At 47.7% G+C, this 19,049-nt stretch overlaps 13 protein-coding genes across 13 annotated transcripts; 7 read left to right on the top strand and 6 right to left on the bottom strand.

Moving 5' to 3' along the window:
• Positions 1-113: 113 nt before the first annotated feature.
• On the top strand, positions 114-956 carry KL928_000739 (uncharacterized protein; the record flags this gene model as incomplete). Its single annotated transcript, XM_043206467.1, has 1 exon — positions 114-956. One exon carries the CDS (start codon positions 114-116, stop codon positions 954-956), a length of 843 nt encoding a protein of 280 aa, XP_043062634.1.
• Positions 957-1,018: 62 nt separating this feature from the next.
• Positions 1,019-2,215, bottom strand: KL928_000738 (uncharacterized protein; the record flags this gene model as incomplete). The annotated part of the gene is made up of 1 exon (XM_043206466.1): positions 1,019-2,215. The coding sequence occupies one exon, from the start codon at positions 2,213-2,215 to the stop codon at positions 1,019-1,021; it is 1,197 nt and encodes a 398-aa protein (XP_043062633.1).
• A 158-nt stretch (positions 2,216-2,373) lies between these two features.
• Positions 2,374-2,909, bottom strand: KL928_000737 (uncharacterized protein; the record flags this gene model as incomplete). The annotated part of the gene is made up of 2 exons (XM_043206465.1): positions 2,374-2,623; positions 2,809-2,909. The coding sequence occupies 2 exons, from the start codon at positions 2,907-2,909 to the stop codon at positions 2,374-2,376; spliced, it is 351 nt and encodes a 116-aa protein (XP_043062632.1).
• A 138-nt stretch (positions 2,910-3,047) lies between these two features.
• Positions 3,048-4,394, top strand: KL928_000736 (uncharacterized protein; the record flags this gene model as incomplete). Its single annotated transcript, XM_043206464.1, has 1 exon — positions 3,048-4,394. One exon carries the CDS (start codon positions 3,048-3,050, stop codon positions 4,392-4,394), a length of 1,347 nt encoding a protein of 448 aa, XP_043062631.1.
• Positions 4,395-4,444: 50 nt separating this feature from the next.
• Positions 4,445-7,090, bottom strand: KL928_000735 (uncharacterized protein; the record flags this gene model as incomplete). Its single annotated transcript, XM_043206463.1, has 1 exon — positions 4,445-7,090. The coding sequence occupies one exon, from the start codon at positions 7,088-7,090 to the stop codon at positions 4,445-4,447; it is 2,646 nt and encodes an 881-aa protein (XP_043062630.1).
• Positions 7,091-7,293: 203 nt separating this feature from the next.
• On the bottom strand, positions 7,294-8,151 carry KL928_000734 (uncharacterized protein; the record flags this gene model as incomplete). Its single annotated transcript, XM_043206462.1, has 1 exon — positions 7,294-8,151. One exon carries the CDS (start codon positions 8,149-8,151, stop codon positions 7,294-7,296), a length of 858 nt encoding a protein of 285 aa, XP_043062629.1.
• A 142-nt stretch (positions 8,152-8,293) lies between these two features.
• KL928_000733 (uncharacterized protein) lies at positions 8,294-8,806 on the top strand (the record flags this gene model as incomplete). The annotated part of the gene is made up of 1 exon (XM_043206461.1): positions 8,294-8,806. The coding sequence occupies one exon, from the start codon at positions 8,294-8,296 to the stop codon at positions 8,804-8,806; it is 513 nt and encodes a 170-aa protein (XP_043062628.1).
• Positions 8,807-8,878: 72 nt separating this feature from the next.
• On the top strand, positions 8,879-10,240 carry KL928_000732 (uncharacterized protein; the record flags this gene model as incomplete). The annotated part of the gene is made up of 1 exon (XM_043206460.1): positions 8,879-10,240. The coding sequence occupies one exon, from the start codon at positions 8,879-8,881 to the stop codon at positions 10,238-10,240; it is 1,362 nt and encodes a 453-aa protein (XP_043062627.1).
• A 130-nt stretch (positions 10,241-10,370) lies between these two features.
• On the top strand, positions 10,371-14,342 carry KL928_000731 (uncharacterized protein; the record flags this gene model as incomplete). The annotated part of the gene is made up of 1 exon (XM_043206459.1): positions 10,371-14,342. The coding sequence occupies one exon, from the start codon at positions 10,371-10,373 to the stop codon at positions 14,340-14,342; it is 3,972 nt and encodes a 1,323-aa protein (XP_043062626.1).
• A 2-nt stretch (positions 14,343-14,344) lies between these two features.
• On the bottom strand, positions 14,345-16,393 carry KL928_000730 (uncharacterized protein; the record flags this gene model as incomplete). Its single annotated transcript, XM_043206458.1, has 1 exon — positions 14,345-16,393. One exon carries the CDS (start codon positions 16,391-16,393, stop codon positions 14,345-14,347), a length of 2,049 nt encoding a protein of 682 aa, XP_043062625.1.
• An 88-nt stretch (positions 16,394-16,481) lies between these two features.
• On the top strand, positions 16,482-16,889 carry KL928_000729 (uncharacterized protein; the record flags this gene model as incomplete). The annotated part of the gene is made up of 1 exon (XM_043206456.1): positions 16,482-16,889. One exon carries the CDS (start codon positions 16,482-16,484, stop codon positions 16,887-16,889), a length of 408 nt encoding a protein of 135 aa, XP_043062624.1.
• A 17-nt stretch (positions 16,890-16,906) lies between these two features.
• On the bottom strand, positions 16,907-18,109 carry KL928_000728 (uncharacterized protein; the record flags this gene model as incomplete). The annotated part of the gene is made up of 1 exon (XM_043206455.1): positions 16,907-18,109. One exon carries the CDS (start codon positions 18,107-18,109, stop codon positions 16,907-16,909), a length of 1,203 nt encoding a protein of 400 aa, XP_043062623.1.
• A 104-nt stretch (positions 18,110-18,213) lies between these two features.
• KL928_000727 (uncharacterized protein) lies at positions 18,214-19,047 on the top strand (the record flags this gene model as incomplete). The annotated part of the gene is made up of 1 exon (XM_043206454.1): positions 18,214-19,047. One exon carries the CDS (start codon positions 18,214-18,216, stop codon positions 19,045-19,047), a length of 834 nt encoding a protein of 277 aa, XP_043062622.1.
• Positions 19,048-19,049: the final 2 nt, after the last annotated feature.

Raw genomic sequence — 19,049 nt, 5'->3', positions numbered from 1 at the left:
GCAGTGAAGTCCATTCTGGGTTTTTCCAAGAGAGCGATTACGTCATTCCAGAAAGAGTTGCTACCAATGCATGCATATATATATATATTTCTTTGCCAGTCATTTGATTCCCAATGGTGAAATCACAATTGCTCGATATCGGCGAATTGCCAAGGCCAGAGCCAAAGCTCGATGGAACTCCTTTTCAGCTTTTTTCCCTGAAAGGCAAGGTAGCTGTCGTGACTGGTGCCTCAAAAGGCATTGGTTTGGCTGTGGCCGAAGCCTATGCCAGCGCAGGTGCCAAGGTGGCTCTTCTCTATAATCGGACACCCATCGACGAGATCGTCAAGGAGTTCGCTGACAAGTACGGCGTGGAATGTCGCGGATACAAGTGTCCCGTTACTGACTTCCACGCAGTGAACGACACTGTCGATAAGATCGTTTCTGATTTTGGCAAGCTGGATATTTTCGTGGCAAATGCAGGTGTAGCGTGGGATAAAGGCGAGATTTTATCCATCGAGGACGACGACGAGGCCATCAATGAGTGGAAGAAACTGTTCAGCGTGGACGTCGATGCCATTCATTACTGCGCAAGAGCTGTTGGCAAGTATTTCAAGAAGCAGGGGTCCGGCTCGTTTATCATCACCTCCTCCATGTCTGCGCACATTGTGAACTTCCCACAACTGCAGGCTCCATACAACGCCGCCAAAGCTGCTGTCACACATTACGCTCGCAGTTTAGCTGTCGAATGGGCAGGTTTTGCCCGAGTCAACACAGTGTCTCCCGGATACGTCAAAACTGAGCTTGTTGCACAGCTGCCAGCAGGCCTGATGAACAAATGGCTTGGGCTGATCCCGCTTGGTAGACTGGCTCTTCCAAAAGAAGTCGCAGGTGCCTACGTCTTCCTTGCCAGCGACGCCGCCAGCTATTGCACAGGCAGCGATATTTTAGTTGACGGTGGCTACTGCGTGGCTTAGCACGTTTTATAGATTTTTTTACGCAATTCACGGTAAACTTTTCATGTAATTTTCACAAACATCTATTTGTAGTATCTCTCGTAAAACTCGTATGGTGGAATGAGACTGTCCTCCTCCGTGCGCTTGATTTTCTCCTCCTCCAGTTCCTCGGTCCACTCGTTGAATTCCTCCTCACTGCCAATTGGTCTCTCGGCTATGGTGGTTAAGCGGAAAGCGTGTCTCAGGTTGTCGGAGTCCCAGTCCAGGGTGGCGGTGTGCAGCAGGCGACGGTTGTCCCAGATGGTGATGGTTCTTTCATCCCATTGGGCACGGATATGAGCGTCCAAACAGGTGTCCAGGTGTCTGAACAAGAAGTTCAGCAGGGCCTGACTCTCCTCCTCTTTGAGGCCCAGAATTCTTCTCGAGAAGCCTCTGTTCACAAACAGACACTTCTTCTTCAGGACAGGGTGGTATCTGACCAGTGGGTGGATCGAGTCGATTGGAGTCTTTCTTTCAATACCTCCCTGTTGTCTGGCATTGAAAGCCTGGTCCTTCGATGTGTGTAGAACCTTGAGGCCGTCCAACAGCTTCTTCATGGTTGGCGAGAGTCTTTCGTAGGCCTCGACGGTATCGAGGAACTGTGTGTCTCCACCAACATCGGTCTGCAACATACCAAACAGAGTGATTCCAGGTGGCTGGGTCTCGTAGGTAACATCTGAGTGCCACGAGATGTTGTTCAGCTTGTTGGCAAAGGTCTTTCTGGCCTCATCCTTGCTTCCTCTTCTGAAGGTGATGTGGAACTCCGGCTGTCCCAGAGGTGCTCCAGAGGTAGGATGGACATGCAAAGGACCGAAATGTCTGCCCCAGTCCTTGATGAAGTCAAACGATTGGTCCTTGAAGTCTTGGTCTCTGAAAACGACGACACCTCTCTGCTCCACAAGCAGAGCGAGATCGTCCTTCTGTCTTGGGGTGAGGGCACTCAACTGCACGCCAGTGACCTCGGTTCCAAGCTTAGGAGACAGCTTTCTGGTTTGAACCTTATCTCCAGAAAACAAGTTCTGGAAAGTAGGGTCGCCAAAGTATCCTCTGTCGGTGTGTCTAAATGGCTTAGGGTTGGAGAATGCCATTTGGTGCTTAGGATCCCAAGTAGGAGTCCAGGCTGGATACTTGAGACGCTTGTAGTTCTCATCAGAGATAGAGTAGACACCATTCCGGATGGTGTCTTCTCCCTTTCTGAAGTGAATATCGCTGTTGCTGTAGACAGTGAGTGGAACGACCATGATTGTATGTGGAAATTCCAGCAAACTACAACTGTATTTATAGTTTCTTTCTCAGCAAAGCTGTGGTGGTGGCAGAGAACAACTGTGGATAAATTACATAGGACTCACGTGACTTGCTATCTATCTGTTCCCGATAAGGAAATCGATAAGTGTTCTGACTAATATGGAGATGGCCAAGGATCGGGTGCCACATCGGTAGCGTACCGCACCTGCGCAGCAGTTTTCTCCTTTGTCGGAGTTATCTGAGCTAACATTAGCGCCATCAGAGTGTTGACTGAGCGTCGAAGCGAGCCACAGGGCCCCGAGTGGTTTCCATTGTAAGTCTCAGTGCACTCTATTACAATGAGCATTTGACTGAGCACCGTGCCATTGCTCTTGATGGCTACTTTGTAGGCTGACTTTGCTGACCTTCATTAGTCGGAGATGTCCCCACATGATTTTGTCTTGCTTAGCTGCCGCTCGGGAAAGCTTGTCAGGTGGAGACTTCCATTGATCATCGTATCTTATTCAATTCGCAAGCACACATTTCCTATGTAGCTCTCCTAGAATGACACAGGCGTCAAGTATTTTCTACTACGAAAACGCTTTAGCACGTCTCATCATTTTGCAATATATTGGCGACTTCTTGACTCTGGATGCACAGCCTTGTGTCAAATGATCTCATGTAGAGTTTCACACGTTTCAGGATCCCCATTACTGCCTGTATTAGTCTGACGTGGTGCCTTTCTTGGAAACGGCAACGTCTTGATTCAGCTCTTGCTATATAGACTACATCTAATCCTTGGAGTATCTAATTTCCACATTATTTTTTTTACCGAGCAGCAGGTACCAAATGCTCCTTATTCTCTGTTTTGTCGTTTCTTGTTTCGCACAGCAGCCGATACCCATTTCGAGCTCTCGTGTGGCTATTGTGGGTGCTGGCGCTGGCGGTGCTTCGTGTGCTTACTACCTCCAGAAGTTCACCGATTATCAATTCAACATCACAGTATTTGAGAAAAATAGCTATGTGGGGGGCCGGGCCACCAATATTGACTTTGATGGGGTCGAAGTAGAATTGGGAGCGAGCATGTTTATTGAGGACAATAAAATTCTCTACAATGCTGTTGAAGAGTTTAACTTGAGTTTCGCAAACAGCTCTTCTGACTCCACCTCGTTCGCACTTTGGAACGGAGAGTCCATGGACTATATACTGGAGCCCTCCTCAAACTCTGTGGCTACCTACCTCAAACTTGTGTGGAGGTTTGGTCTATACTCCATTGCGGTTGTGAAGTATCAGCAGCAAACTGCTATGAAGACGTTTCTTAACGAATACTATGAAAAATACTATCCTCTATCTTCGCTCAATTCGGTCACCGGTCTGCTAAAATATACTACGGTGGCAGCCAAGGACCTCTTCAGTTCTATATGGGTGAGCACTAACTACCAAAACTTTGTGCAATCACTAACCCGAAATAATTATGCTCAGGATCTAACTACAATACATTCGCTGGGAAGTTTGGTGCTGCTCTCGGGAGAGTCGTCGTTGCATGTCGATGGAGGAAATAACCAAATATTCGAGAAATGGATACAAGCCTCCGATGCTGATCTGCGACTCAATACCGCAATAACGGCAATCTCTAAAACATCTTCAGGATACGCTGTCTCGTATGGCTCGCACACCGAAGACTACGATATTGTTGTCCTTGCAGGGCCGTATGACCAACTAGAGATCAAAACTAACATTTCTGTGTCTCTGACCAACGTTCAATATGTCCATCTTTACGTTACTCTGGTGAGAACACCACATTTGTTGTCGGAAAGCTCGTACTTCAATAACAAAAAGACCCCACAAACAGTCTTGACCACTGGTGGTGATAAGTTCAACTCGATTGGCTTGGTGGGATATAGTGATAAGTACCAGGAGTACGTGTATAAAGTGTTCAGCTACCAGAGTCTGAATGAACAGCTATTACAAGGATTGTTCGGAAAATACTCAAACAAGTACGAGAAAACCTGGTACAGCTATCCATATTTGAGTCCAATAAGCAAGTTCAGCGAGTTCAAGCTTGCAGAAAACCTCTACTACCTCAATGGTATGGAACAGTTGATCAGCACCATGGAGACTTCTTCATTAGCCGGTGCTACCGTTGCTGGATTATTAGCCCAAGGAAGGAACACTACGCAGATAACGGTGCCATGATTGTAATGCACTAAATTACATATGTTATACAGAGGCCCTGGAATTGAAAATCAGCTGACGGATATCCTATGTCCCTGCGAAAGCTCCTCTTTGGAATTGGGCTCGGGCTGGCCGGCCTCGTCCTTGGTTTCGCGTATCATGTTCATTATGGAAACGTCTATGGCTGATGCTGGTTCGGGGTTAGGCTCGATTCTAGCATCAGAATGACGGAAAGTATGAGCTTTGATCGGACTTTGCAAAGCTACAGCACCGGCAAAGTAATCGTTGTCTGCGCTGCGACGCTGGCTATGAGGCGTGGGAGGATCTGAAGAGACTGTGGTCATTGTAGTGGCTTGCGTAATCACCGGAAGTGCTGGCGCAGCCAGGCTAATCTTGTTGATTGGGTTGGCTTCTTGAGAGGGCTTTCTCGAGGAAGATGTGGCTAGTGATGAATTTGAAGCGTTGACCTGCCGTGTCAAAATCATCCCTGAAGGGTAAATATTCTCATCAATCGACACCGCCCTCGACGGCTGGCTTGAAGCGCCTGGCGAAGGAAGCTGTGATCCTTGATCCAGCTGAGGCTTTTCAAAGGTGTAGTTCGCACTAGCTGGGGTAGCCAGCGTTGTATTCTTGGTAGTCTCAGATATCGGGGCCGCTGATCCATATTGCTCCCGCATGTTTCCTGTAGCTGGGGATTGTACAGACGATGCTTTCTGGGAAAAAGGTTTCTGCGGTGGTAGCATCTGATCAGAAGAGTTCAAGAGATTTTTATTTGGCGTCAATATCTGAGCTTGAGGGGCTGTGAACTGTGTTTTATGGCTGTCCAAATTCAAAGGCGGAGGCTTCGACCGCTGTGAGGCCCTTGAATCGATTGAATCCCGTGCGTCCTCGAGTTTTTCTTTGGAGGACATGCTCACTCGTGACTGAGAGCTCATACGATTATTTAGCATATCCGATGACATCGAATTATCTCCCGTAGTCGTGGTAGTAATTATCTTGTTGATGTTCATCGTGGAAACGCTTTCGGCCATTTTTGAAATTATGCTGGCGTCCAAAAACTTATTTAGCTTCAGTTGAGCAGATTTTGCATCAAGCAGTAATCTCGACTCAAATATTCCAGGCTTTGAGCCATCGATGCGTAGATCGTTTGAGTAGTCAACTCCATTAAACAAATTGAATAGCTCAATTCTGTAACCTCTGTTGCTGGCCACAGGATTACCAACCAAGTACAAGATGTTAAGCTTCACAACGTCATTATTCAACAAAAGAAGCGGCTTCATTTCAGCAATTTTGGTCAGCTTGTTCTGTCGCAGATCGATTTTCTCCAATGATGTGGCATTCTCCAGAGTGTCCAAGTTTGATAATAGATTACCGCGCAAGTTGAGGATGGTCAATTTGTTCAATGTTTTTGGGAACGTTTTTGTGCTGACCAGCTTGTTGTACGAGAGGTTCAATGACTTAAGATTACGAAGTTTGGCTAGTGCACTGTGTGGGATCTCTGTCAGATTGTTGTACGACAAGTCAAGAGACGATAGATTCTCCAGATTGGTGAACGCTTCTTCACTAATTCTAGTTAATTTGTTTTCTGTGAGCGACAGATGTTTTAGTAATCTCCAATGGATTTTAGAGAACTCATGCGGGTTTGAAGAAGTAGGGATCTGGTCAATGGTAGGTAGTGCATCTTTCGGGGTAAACCTTGATTTGTGCTGGTATTGATACTGTCTTCTAGGAATTAATGCATATTTGTCGTCAGTGGGAAGTCGTGAGGCGTGATACGATGACGGTGGTGACGTGGTTTCCGGGAGTGATCCGCTGAGGTAGTGATGGTGAGATGATACATATGAATTAGATAAAGTTGAAGAGTTGTGAACAGACGGGGAAGAAAAAGAGCCTCGTTTGGTCATTGGAATCGCGAGAGACGAAGTGGATGAAGGCGAAGGCTCTGAATCTTCGGAGTACATTGATCCACGCTTGTTTATGTCGTCGCTGACCAATGTAACAAGAATGTCGTAAGGATCTGTGATATTCGTACGTTTGACAACCAAAAATCTAATGTTTTCGCTCAGTATATGCCAGCCATAAATCTCCTTCGGATCCATGTCTGAGATCTCTAGAACAGAAAGGTTCTTGAATATCTTTATAGGTGTTGACGTATCGAAAGGATATTCCTCGTGACCTTCGATAAGTTTGGCATTGGGATCTGTCGCCAGCCTAAGACAAGGGAGTTTTGTAAATGCAGAATATAGGTATTTGAGATCATTGATGATATTGTCTCCCTTTTGGCCACTTGAGCTTAGTGTAGTCCACAGTGCTGACACACTAGACATAACTGACTTGACACTAGACATTGAGTGAATCGATTGAGCGTCCGATTGTATAGCCTTGTTTCTTTGAAATTCACTCAGAAACGAAACATAATTGTTAGAGCTCTCAGTATCAATATTGTCCAGTCGAATGTTCATCGGGCCTACGCTGATGCCCAGTTCCTGAAATTTACCCAATAAAAAATACAGATGGTGAAGAGAAAGAGACAGTCTGACGGGCTTTGTCGTCTGCTGCTGTTGTCTCGGCATAGAGTTGGACTTGCCATTTGTGTTTGTCTTAGGAGCATTCTTCTTGTACGCCACTAGAGCATTGGCTAGCTGGCGCTCGTGAGATTTTATGAACGTGGCCAAGTTATGGATATACACGTCTCCATCGCAGGTGTTGGCACCCATATTAGGAAGTGAAAAAAATTCCAGACACTAATGGGGTATCTAGCGTCCCCTTAACCACTTCTTCACGGGAAGTAGGGATATAATCTTGCCAAGCAGACGGCCAGGATACTGAAACTAGTCACTTTAATTAGAAATTAAAAACCTGTACGCCATTTGTTTACATTTTTTACATAAAATTGATCTGGTAGCACGACCTTGATAGCTCAGTGAGAAGCCGCAGAACAGTAATCTCCTGATGCCACAGAATCCTGTTCACTGACAGCAGCACGCGAAGGAGCCTCGGAGGCTGCAAGCTTCGACGTACTGGTGTTTGCGGTGATGATACGCTCAAAAATACTTGCTGGAGGAATTGCAGATGTAGAAGCATTGGTGTCGATGCTGCGACGTCTCTTGTTTCGAGTTGAGCTTGCAATCGTAATCACAGAGGATGAGTCTGCGCCGTGAGCCGTTTGGTGAGAAAATGAAACGGCTGTCGGAGTGGTGCTCCCAGTATAGCTTAAAATGCTTGTGCCGTGACCGTGTGTGCTGCTTGAACCGCCGGGCACGATGATCATGTTGCTCGGCACAGAGCTGCTGGCAGAAGTCAATGCTGTTGGCGCGATAGAGGTCATTGCCGTGGACTTGATTGAAGAATCGTAATATTTGTAGCTCGAATCGATTTCGTCATCTTCGTTGTCGCTTTCGTCTGAGGAATTCGACAGGATGGGTCTCGTGCTGGCATTATCACCTGTCGAGGCCTCGGTGCTACAGAAACTGCTTCTTTCGTCTGGTGTTCGTATTCCTGTCACCGAATTTGCCTCCTGTCTGACAGGTTCTGTCTTCCTTGTGTCCCTGCTGGAGCTGCTGGAGCCGTGAGAAAGCTGAGGTGCAACCGGCTTGTTATTATTCATCAGCCGCTTCACCCACGAAAAACGGCCACTTCTGAAAGGTTCACTGTTTGAGCTTTTCCGCCTATGATCGAAAGAGCCGCGGTGGCGGGGTTCGGCCTGGGCCGTCTCTCGTGGCACTTTTTGTGCACTGGACAAGCTCGTTCGTGGTTGTAAAGATGGCACAACTTCCATGTAATTGTTCTGATGGGTGTTTCAAAATAGAAGGACTGTTCCCGAAATATAATATGCTAAGTCAATCTAATTATCTAGCAAGTGGCTGATATTAATTAACACAGCCACGGACTACACTAAAAATATCTAGCAATACCAGTCAATGAACAGGGACCAGCATCCAAACTCTTTCCACGTCCTTGGCTACGTGGTGGACCCTACGGACGTACTTCTGTATTTCCTGGCTTTCATCTTCCCGCCAGTTCCAGTTTTCCTCCGGAAGGGTTTTTTCAGCAGCGAGTTGCTAATTGTCGTGCTGCTCACCATCTTGGCACATCTTCCGGGCCTCCTCTACGCAATATATATTGTTTATGACACGAGCTTGGTGACTGGATCAGACCAGGGCGTTGAGTCAAGAATCAGGGCCCATGCAAACGGCAATGGGGAGTACCAGGCCCTCAACGAGGATACAGAAGCTCAGCCTCAGCCTCAGAACGTTGTCTCTCCTACTCCACAGCGTCCAGCCGCCCAGTTTTATTACGAAGACTCTGGTCCAGACACTCCTCATGAGGAGGTTCCGCAAGAATCCTCCTCGCAGCCTCCTAGCTACAGTGACGCCATCAAATATTCTGTTTCGCCACCTCCTGTTGGAGACCACAAGGTCCAAATGGATTAGATAATCGGACCTCGTTTCACGAAAAAATTAAATTATATAGGCCGGCTGTGCTAATAAATTTTTTTAACTTTAATGAAGATCAAGACCATCTCAAGATCGTCGGACACTTATGTGCCCGTTCGAAATACCCAGGAAAGCTCGCTCCCGCGTAACTTGGATCCCTCTCTTCATCCATTTGAGCGCGCGCGAGAGTACACAAAGGCGTTGACGGCCACCAAACTCGAGCGCATGTTTGCACAACCATTCATAGGACAACTAGGCAACGGACATCGTGACGGTGTGTATTCAATCGCCAAGAACTTCCGCACTGTTAACAGGATTGCTACTGGTTCCGGAGATGGCGTCATCAAATATTGGGACTTAACGACAAGGGATGAACTGTACAGTTTCAAGGCGCACTATGGTATGTGTTCTGGGCTAGTTGTCACTCCAACCCACAAGCTTCTATCTTGTGGCCACGACAAGACAATCAAATTGTGGAAAGTGTACGACGAGAATTTTGAGAAAGAGGAGTACGAATCTGAGTCCAGTACCCAGGGCCTAGAAAAGACTTTCTTGGGCGAGCATGCGTTCCAGTCTCTAGACCATCACTACAATGACACTTTGTTTGTCACCGGTGGAGCCACTATCAATTTGTGGGATGTGAATAGAAGTCGCCCAGTGTCCGATTTGTCCTGGGGAGCAGACAATATCACCACGGTCAGATTCAATCAGACAGAGACCTCTGTGTTTGCCAGTGCTGGCTCAGACAACTCCTTAATTCTGTACGATATCCGCACAAATTCGCCTACGCAAAAGATCAAAACCAGCATGCGCTCCAACGCGCTCTGTTGGAACCCGATGCAGGCGTACGTTTTTGCGTCCGCTAGTGAGGACCACAACGCATACTTATGGGATATGAGAAACATGTCGCGTTCTATCAATGTCTTCAAAGACCATGTTTCTGCAGTGATGGACGTGGACTTTTCTCCTACTGGTCAAGAGATTGTGACAGGATCCTACGACAAGACGATCCGAATTTTTGGGTACCGAAAGGGACACTCGAGAGACATTTACCACACGAAAAGAATGCAACATGTTTTCATCACTAAATTCTCGATGGATAGCAAGTACATTTTTTCGGGTTCTGACGAGGGCAATGTGCGACTTTGGCGTGCCAAGGCGAACGAAAGAGCAGGCCCGAAGTCCACGAGACTCAGAAACAAGCTGGAATACGACGAAAAGCTGAAGGAGAGATACGGCAACATGCCTGAGATCAGAAGAATACAGAGACACAGACATCTCCCAGCAGTGGTCAAGAAAGCAGGAGAGATCAAGAGAATAGAGATCGAGAGTCAGAAGCGCCGCGAGAACAACGAGCGCAGACATTCCAAGAACAAACAGTACAAGAGCGAAAGAGAAAAGCATATTGTTGGTCAGGTGCACAAACAATAGCCACACCTGAGGGTGTGCAGGTGATAATATTATATTTTTTTTAGGTATCGGGACTAGTTTTCCGCCATATCGTTTTATATTAACGGAATTTCTCTGAACGTACAGTATAAATACTCTGTGGATTCTTGACATGCAAAACAAAATGGCAGGTGTGAGAATTGCAATTGATAGAGGAGGCACGTTCACTGACTGTGTTGGTAGTTGGGACTCCGACTCCGGCAGGAAAGACGTCATCATCAAGCTCTTATCTGTGGATCCTCAAAATTATCCTGATGCCAACCTAGAAGGTATCAGAAGACTGATGGAGATTTACACTGGCCAGAAAATACCCCGTGGACAGCCACTCGACACCTCCAGAATTCAGCATCTGCGTCTGGGTACCACCGTTGCTACCAATGCTCTTTTGGAGAGAAAAGGCGAGCGCTGCGCTTTGGTGACCACCCGGGGCTTCAAGGATATTCTTCGCATTGGCAATCAGTCTCGGCCACACATCTTTGATTTATCCATCGCCAAGCCTGATGCCATCTACGAGAGTGTTGTGGAGATCGACGAGAGAGTCACCTTGGAGGATTTCGTAGAGGATCCTCAGAGAAATTACACCGCACCAAACGGTGCTGATCTGGTCAAGGGTCTTTCTGGGGAAACTGTCCGCGTGCTCAAGAGACCCAACGAGGATGAAATCCGAAGTCTGCTGACAATCCTGTATGGGACCGGTGTCCGGTCTTTGGCCGTCTGTTTGCTTCATTCCTTCACCTTCCCAGACCACGAGCTTCTGGTTGGCAAAATTGCTGAGGAAGTTGGATTCAGTCATATCTCGCTCTCGCACAAGCTCACCCCAATGATCAAGCTTGTTCCGAGAGCCAACTCGTCTGTGGCAGATGCATACTTGACTCCAGAAATCAAGAAATACTTGTCTGGCTTTGAATCAGGCCTCAAAGACGGTTTGGCCAGCGTTGCTCACGGGAAGACTTCTGGCGTGAAATGCCAGTTCATGCAGTCAGACGGTGGCTTGGTCGACGCTTCCGGATTCTCTGGTCTCAGGGCCATTTTGTCTGGTCCCGCTGGAGGCGTTGTTGGGTACTCCAAGACCTGCTACGACCCGAAAAATAAGATCCCCCTGATTGGTTTCGATATGGGTGGAACGTCCACGGACGTTTCGCGGTTTGGAGACGGCAAGTTTGATCACGTTTTCGAGACCACCACTGCCGGCATCACCATTCAATCTCCACAGCTGGATATCAACACGGTGGCTGCTGGAGGAGGCAGCATTCTTGATTTCAAAAACGGTCTCATGACGGTCGGCCCTGAGTCTGCTTCGTCCCACCCAGGCCCTGCGTGCTACCGCAAGGGTGGTCCTTTAACCATCACCGACGCTAATTTGATTTTGGGAAGACTCGTGCCCGAGTATTTTCCTAGCATTTTTGGGCCCAACGAAGACCAGCCGCTGGATATTGAGATCGCCGAAAAGAAATTCCAAGAGTTGACCGACAAGATTAATGCCGCCCACCCACATCTCCCAGCCATGAGCGTCCAGCAGGCCGCGTGGGGCTTCCTCAAAGTCGCCAACGAGACCATGGCCCGTCCAGTCCGCCAGCTGACAGAAGCGAAAGGTCACGTGCTCGCGAAGCACAGAGTGGTTTCCTTTGGTGGTGCTGGTGGACAGTGTGCGTGCGACGTGGCAAAGCTGCTCAATATCTCTGTGGTGCTGGTGCACAGGTTCTCCTCTGTTCTGTCGGCATACGGCATGGCGTTGGCTGACGTTGTCGAGGAGGTGCAGGAGCCGTCCTCGTACCTGCTAGAAGATAGTAGCCAGCCTTTTCTTCAGGCCCGTCTGGAGGCACTCAAGCAGCAGGCTGCGAAGTCTCTACAGGCCCAGGGCTTTAAGAGCGAAGATATTTCGTTCGAGGAGTATCTGAACCTGAGATACCAGGGAACAGAGTCTGGACTCATGGTGGTCAAAGGCAAAGGCTGGGACTTCAAAGAGAACTTCTTTGCACTCCACAAGCGCGAGTTTGGCTTTATTTTCGACAAAGAAATCATTGTGGACGATATTCGTGTGAGAGCCATTGGAAAAGGACTCGACAGACAGGAAGAGTACGTGGACGACCAGCTGCAGCGTCTCACGTCTGAAAACCGTCTGGCTACCGTTTCCAAAGACAAAGTCCAGTTTGTCAAGAAAACGTTTTGGGGTGACGAGGACCTGGACACTCCTGTGTACAGACTTGAGCAGCTTGATGTTGGCACTCAAATTGTCGGACCTGCCATTGTTGCCGACGGTACGCAGACCAACGTTATTCCGCCAAAGGCCACGGCCACTGTATTGAGCGCTCACCTGCTTATCCAGTTGACTGAGGAGAAGAAGTCTATCACCACTGGCGACGAGGAAATTGTCGTAGAGCCTGTTTTGCTGTCCATTTTTGGCCACCGGTTCATGGATATTGCTGAGCAGATGGGCATTTCTTTGCAGAAGACCTCTGTTTCTGTCAACGTCAAGGAGAGACTCGATTTTTCGTGTGCGTTGTTCGATCCTCACGGGAATCTAGTTGCCAACGCGCCCCATGTTCCCGTCCACTTGGGATCGATGTCTACCTGTGTCGCTACTCAGGCCAAACTTTGGGAAGGCAAGCTGAAACCTGGCGACGTTCTTATTTCCAATCATCCTTCTGCCGGTGGAACTCATCTTCCAGACATCACGGTGATCACGCCAGCCTTTGACGGTGACAACATCATATTTTACGTTGCCTCGCGTGCACACCACGCCGACATTGGAGGTATCTTGCCAGGGTCCATGCCCCCAAACTCGAAGGAGCTGTGGGAAGAAGGTGCTACCTTCTACTCTGAGCTGCTCGTGAGAAACGGAGAGTTCCAAATGGACAAGATTACCAAGATCATGCTAGAGGACCCTGCCAAGTTCCCGGGCAGCTCCGGAACTAGAAGATTGTCCGACAACATCTCCGATTTGAAAGCCCAGGTCGCGGCCAACCAGAAAGGAATTTCTCTCATTGAACGTCTCGTGGACGAATTTGGACTTCCTACCATCATCAGATACATGACTGCTATTCAGGAGAATGCCAAACAGACAGTTTCTGCCATGCTGGACCAGCTAATCAAAGAGCACGGCGAGGAAAACCTCGCTTGCACAGACTACATGGACGACGGCAGCGCTATTCAATTGCAGGTTCGCAAGGACCGCGAAGACGGCAAGGTTGTGTTTGATTTCACAGGAACGTCTCCACAGGCCTACAATAATTTTAATGCTCCAAGAGCCATCGTTTTTTCTGCCATAATCTACTGTCTGCGGTGTCTTGTGGACGAGGACATCCCGATGAACCAAGGATGTCTAGACCCTATCAAGGTGGTCATTCCTGAAAGCTCGCTCCTGTCTCCCGATGACGGTTGTGCTGTCGTTGGTGGAAACGTGTGCACCTCGCAACGTATCACCGACACGATACTGAAAGCTTTCCACGTGATGGCGGACTCCCAGGGATGCTGCAACAACTTCACCTTTGGTACTGGTGGAAATACTCCAGACGGAAAGTACGCTCAAGGATTCGGATACTACGAGACCATTGCTGGTGGCCACGGAGCGTCTGCCAAATGGGAAGGTGTTTCTGGAGTGCACACGAACATGACCAACACCAGAATTACAGACCCTGAGGTTTTCGAGAAGAGGTATCCTATCATCCTGCGCGAGTTCTCTATCAGAGAAGGCTCCGGTGGTGATGGTATGCACAGAGGAGGCGATGGTGTCGTGAGAGATGTGGAGTTTAGGGTTCCTGTCACGGCTTCGATTCTTTCCGAAAGACGGGTGATTGCGCCGCATGGAATTTCTGGCGGCAAGGACGGCGCCAGGGGCGTGAACCTATGGATCAAGAAGACGAAGGATACTGAAGGTCAGGACTCGGAGCGGATTATCAACATCGGTGGTCGCTCTTCTGTCCAGGTGGCAGCAGGAGACCGTATTCGGATCCTCACACCCGGAGGAGGTGGGTACGGTGCTGCTAGTGAAAAGTCCACGAAACGGGCCCAGCAGCACGCCGGCCACAAGTTTACGTTTTCTGGGTCGCTGGCTGCGCGCAACAGAGTTCAGCTAGAAAATTAGCATCAGTTAAATATTTTCAAGACACTATCTAGTTTCAAGTTCAGTTCATCCCATTCGCCTTCGCACGTGCTCAGTACTGTGATTGCTCCGCCAGCACCGCATCTGAAGCATCTCGTGGTCTCTGTCGAGCAAATATCGTCTTCGTAGTTGAACAGCGAACGGATAACCACGCTCCAGTCGGCGTGATTATTGACAGACCAGTATCCGCACACTCCAGAATATAATCCCCTTGGGATTCTGTCCTCAAGGTCACAAAGAATCTCCACGCTGCGCTTTTTTGGCGCCCCCGTCATCGATCCTGGCGGAAGAGAGTGCCGCAATATATCAATTCCCGAGTAGCCACTGTCTTGCAACCGGCCCTCGATAACTGAAACCAGCTGGTACACAGTGTGGTACTCTTCCACGGACATGAGCTTCGTCACTTCGACCTTCTCCAGCATCTGGTAGAGGTCGTGGCGAATCAGGTCCACAATCATGAGGTTTTCTCCAATCTCTTTTGGTATTTTCAGCAGCTCGCAGGCTCTGGCATAGGTCAGTTGCGAGTCCTTTTTCACAGTCCCCTTTATTGGCCTCATCTGAGACAGCTCGTTGTCCCAGCTAAGGAACCGCTCGGGAGACGTCGACAGAAGCCTTGCGTCGCCGAAGTCCAGATAGCATGAGTACGGGGAGGGATTGTTTTTTACCATGCATTTGTATATTTCCCATGGAGCAATGGTTTTCGGAACGTGTATTTTGGTCTGGCGAGTCAGACATAACTCGTATGAGTCTCCAGTGTGAAGATACTTCTGGCAGTCGTGAAAGCTTTTCTCGTAGCTTTTTTTGTCCGGCTTTTCCACTTTGGCTTGCACTGAGGATAAAAAGCCGGGTCTTTTATTGGTTTGCAGCTGACTCTTTGCTTGCTGTATCCAATGACTGTCTCCTGGCCGAATAGACACCACAAACGTGTGCTTGTCGTTGCTGACAATGAACCGCTCCACGAAACAGAGCCTGGTGCTTGGAGTCGGTCCTAGAGTGATTTTGCTCACTGTTAACGGTAGAGATTCCTCGTACGACAAAAACCCAATGAAACCTCCAGCAAACGGGCATTTCGCCAGCTCTGGGTCATCGATTGTGGGCTCGTAGTACCGCTGGGACATATAGTTGCAAATATAGGACCACATCGAGTCTGGATGAGACTTTGTCTCTCCCTTCCAAGTTCCAATAGACAACCCTGCTTCGCGAGAGTTGCCAACCACCAGGCTCCTTCCTTGCTCAGGTAGTCCTATTATGGACCATTCCCCCGGTGACACGGCACTGTTTAGCAGGAGCGAGTCTGAAAATCGCTCGCATGCCGATATGATGTCGACTTTGGGTAGTTTTTCATATTTGTAGTCGAACTCCGAGGTGGTTTGAAAGTGCTTGATCAGTGGTTCTATCTGCAAAAGGTGCGAGTCTTTAATAGGAACTCTCTCACTTTTCTCAACCAACGCCCAAAAGTTCGATACCAGTTTGCTCCCCATCTCCGAGCAGGCGGACTCTGGATGGTACTGGACGCCAAAATGTGGATTTTGTGCGTGTTTGGCTGCCATCAAACATTGGTCCTCCGAATAGGCGAGGGGCATAATGTCGTCAGTTACCGTGGAAATACAGATTGAGTGGTATCGCACGCTATTGAATTCTGAATCAAAACCACTGAATATGGAGCTTTTATCTATCGGGGTGATTTTGCTGACCTGACCATGGACAGGGTGCTCGAGATACTTTAATGTGCAACCATGCGCCAGACATAAACATTGGAACCCGAGGCAAATTCCAAGAATCGGGGTCTTCGGAAATGCCTCAAAGAGATAGGGAATGATGCCTACGTCTTGCGCAGAATTGGGATTTCCAGGCCCTGGACCGATCACGATAGCATCGACTGATCCAACTAGTTTGTCGAGAGACTCCTTCTCACGCGGGAAATCGTATGAATCGTTATGAATTGTCAGCACATGTGCGCCTGTCGCTTTTTCAACAAGGTGGCGCAAATTGTACGTGAACGAATCGTACGAGTCGACTAGAAGAATAGACATCTTATGAGAGTGCCGTTGAACTATAATTTTTTTCCACTGCGGCTCGAGGATAAAAAAAAAATAGAGCGAGCCGCACTTATTGCGAACCATGAGTACTCAAAGCATAGTCAAGACTCTGACGCCCTCTTTTGGCCCCTCTTTTGATGCGGTTATCACGTTTCCAAACAGCAAGCCTCTTGCAAATGCCAGAAACACCGTTCCGATCACAATTCACATAAGCACCGAAGGGTCAAACGCTAATTTGGGATGTTACGTATACTCCATCGTTGATACAAGGAAACAGACAACCACGCCTCAGGTATATCAGACTCTGCTCAACAACTCTTCAGAAACCCTTGTGGACCTTGGGAAACGAATGGGACGGCTTGTCTCCAAAAAATATCACGTTCCCAGCTACGTTAGTTTGAGTGGGCAATTTTCACATCCGGACTTTGTCGTTGCTATTCAAGAAACAATCGCATTAATGGAAGATTACTGGCAGAATACGAGTAAATAGAGAGGCTGCTATTAATATTATCCGCGAAAATCCTTGTAAGTCCATTTTTCGGTAATCTTTGGGGCGTACTTGCGCTTCTGCTTCACAGGCTTTCTGGCCTCAACCTTACCCGAAGACTGTAATGCGCGCATCTGATCATACAATAAATTGCCTTCTGGCTTCAGTTTGCGTAAACTGTCGCTCAGTTCGTCGCTCAGTTTCACTTCCAACAACCCTTCAACAGGTTGGTGCTTCGTTCCCAGCTTCTTCTTTTCCTTGGCAACTTTGTCCTGTTTCGTTTTGACTTTATCAGGAGCCTCTTCTGATAGCAGCTCAGGTAACGTTTCCAGTTCCTTGATTTTCTGTTTCAGCTCCTTCATTTCGGTCTCAAGCTTCATTCTCTCTTTATGTCTCTTCTCCCGATTTCTCTGTGCTTTGGTTTTCTCCTTGTTTTTAACAGCTGGATTTAGCGACAGTTTTGTCACATCACTTGCATCTTCTTCCTCTTCTTCCTCTTCTTGGTCGTCTTCCGGAACCTCCTCATCATCAAAGTTTTCAATCATGTACTGAATTTTCTTTTGGTGCTCCTGCAGAGCTAATTTTTGCTCCTCTTTGGTGCTTTCCTTGAATGATTCCGTCTTGATCAATTCTTGCCACCTCTCAAAAGACGGATTATAGGACTTACCTTCGTGAGGAAGAACTTCCACTTCTCTCACCTTGATGGGAGGCTCTGATAGGGTCTTAGGGGCCTTCGTAGCGGGAGTATAGCTTGCTAAACTTGGACTCTGCTCGCGGGATTCTGGTTCAGACCACACATCATAAGTTTTGCTAACTTTCACCAGCCCTTCATCGCTCACTGCTGCTTGGGCTTTGGTCACGCCCTGAACTTTTCCAGCCAGCTCCATCAGTTTATGCACTTCTCTCTTTTCAACGCCCTGGATTTTCCGTTTATGCCTTTCTATCTCCAGACCTGGTACTTTGGATCGTTGATTCAAGATTTCTTGCGACTTAAGTAGCTTAACGTTCTCACGTTTCATCTTCTTCACCACCTTCTCATCAGCTTCATCATCTATGAAAAAAAGGTCTTTAGAATCAATATTATCTAGAACCTGACCATGTTGAATCAGCTCTTCGCGCTTCTGTTCAAGCCCTGACTCAATATCATCTAGATCTATGTTTTTTCTCCATGCTTTCTTGGTTTTTCTGGAGCTTTGTTTTGTCTGTGGTCTATCTACTTGCATGGCTGATAGATCTAAAAATTTATCAAAAAAAAAAAAAATTATTTCAGCGTCGCGTCGATGGATTCTGCCCATTACTTGTTGATACTAGATTGTTTTCAAAATATATGACTACACTGATTTTACTTCCCTGTCACTCCGTGTTCACCGCAGCCGAGTCCGCTAATGCAAGTGAGAATAAATTGGGACCCAGAGATGCCGGACCGGGATTCAATCAAAGCGATTGGATCCTAGCTCCGTTTCAGTACGAAGCCAACGACCACCTCTCTTTTGTGGAACATATTCATAAAGCGTTCGAACTTTTGGATGCAAATCCGGACGCACGTCTGGTGATATCTGGAGGATTCACCAAAAAGGGAGTGAGCATATCCGAAAGTAACAGTTATTTACAAGTTGCACGGCTAAGAGGTCTAATCACCAAGCAAAACGAAGACAGAATATATCTAGATGAGTATGCGCGGGACTCCTACGAAAACTTGCTTCTCGCAATTGCCCTTTTCCGTAAAAGAACCGGAACATTTCCACAAAGAACTAAGATCGTCGGTTTTGAGTTCAAAAGATACAGATTTTTGGAGTTGCATGCCAAAGTTCTGAGGTTGAAACATGTTGAATACTATGGAATAGGTCCTAGTTATCCTGACGCTGCAACCTTTGAGATTCCAGAGCATGAATGGGAAACCAAACGTAAGCGCTACTTTGATGATCTCCACTTTAGCGAAAAGAAATTTGCAACCGATCTGTTCGAACAGGACTGGTTTGGCTGCATTGGATCCAAATTATACGACAAAAAAGTCTCTAGAGATCCATTGAAACGCGGTCTCGGCAAAGAGTTTTATTCACAAGAACCAGAGCCTGTCCTCAATACATTCCTGGGTTTTGATCAGCTTACTTTTCCTGAAGCAAAAGCCGCATACAATGATTTAGGGGCTTTTCCTTGGTAACA

The sequence above is a fragment of the Ogataea angusta genome, assembly GCF_019207475.1.
Source record: "Ogataea angusta isolate 61-244 chromosome Unknown 61-244_NODE_1_length_1302399_cov_90.877568, whole genome shotgun sequence".
Taxonomy (NCBI): Eukaryota; Fungi; Ascomycota; class Pichiomycetes; order Pichiales; family Pichiaceae; genus Ogataea; species Ogataea angusta.
Note: the sequence above shows the minus strand (reverse complement) of the source record. Positions and strands in the feature narration are given on the sequence as shown.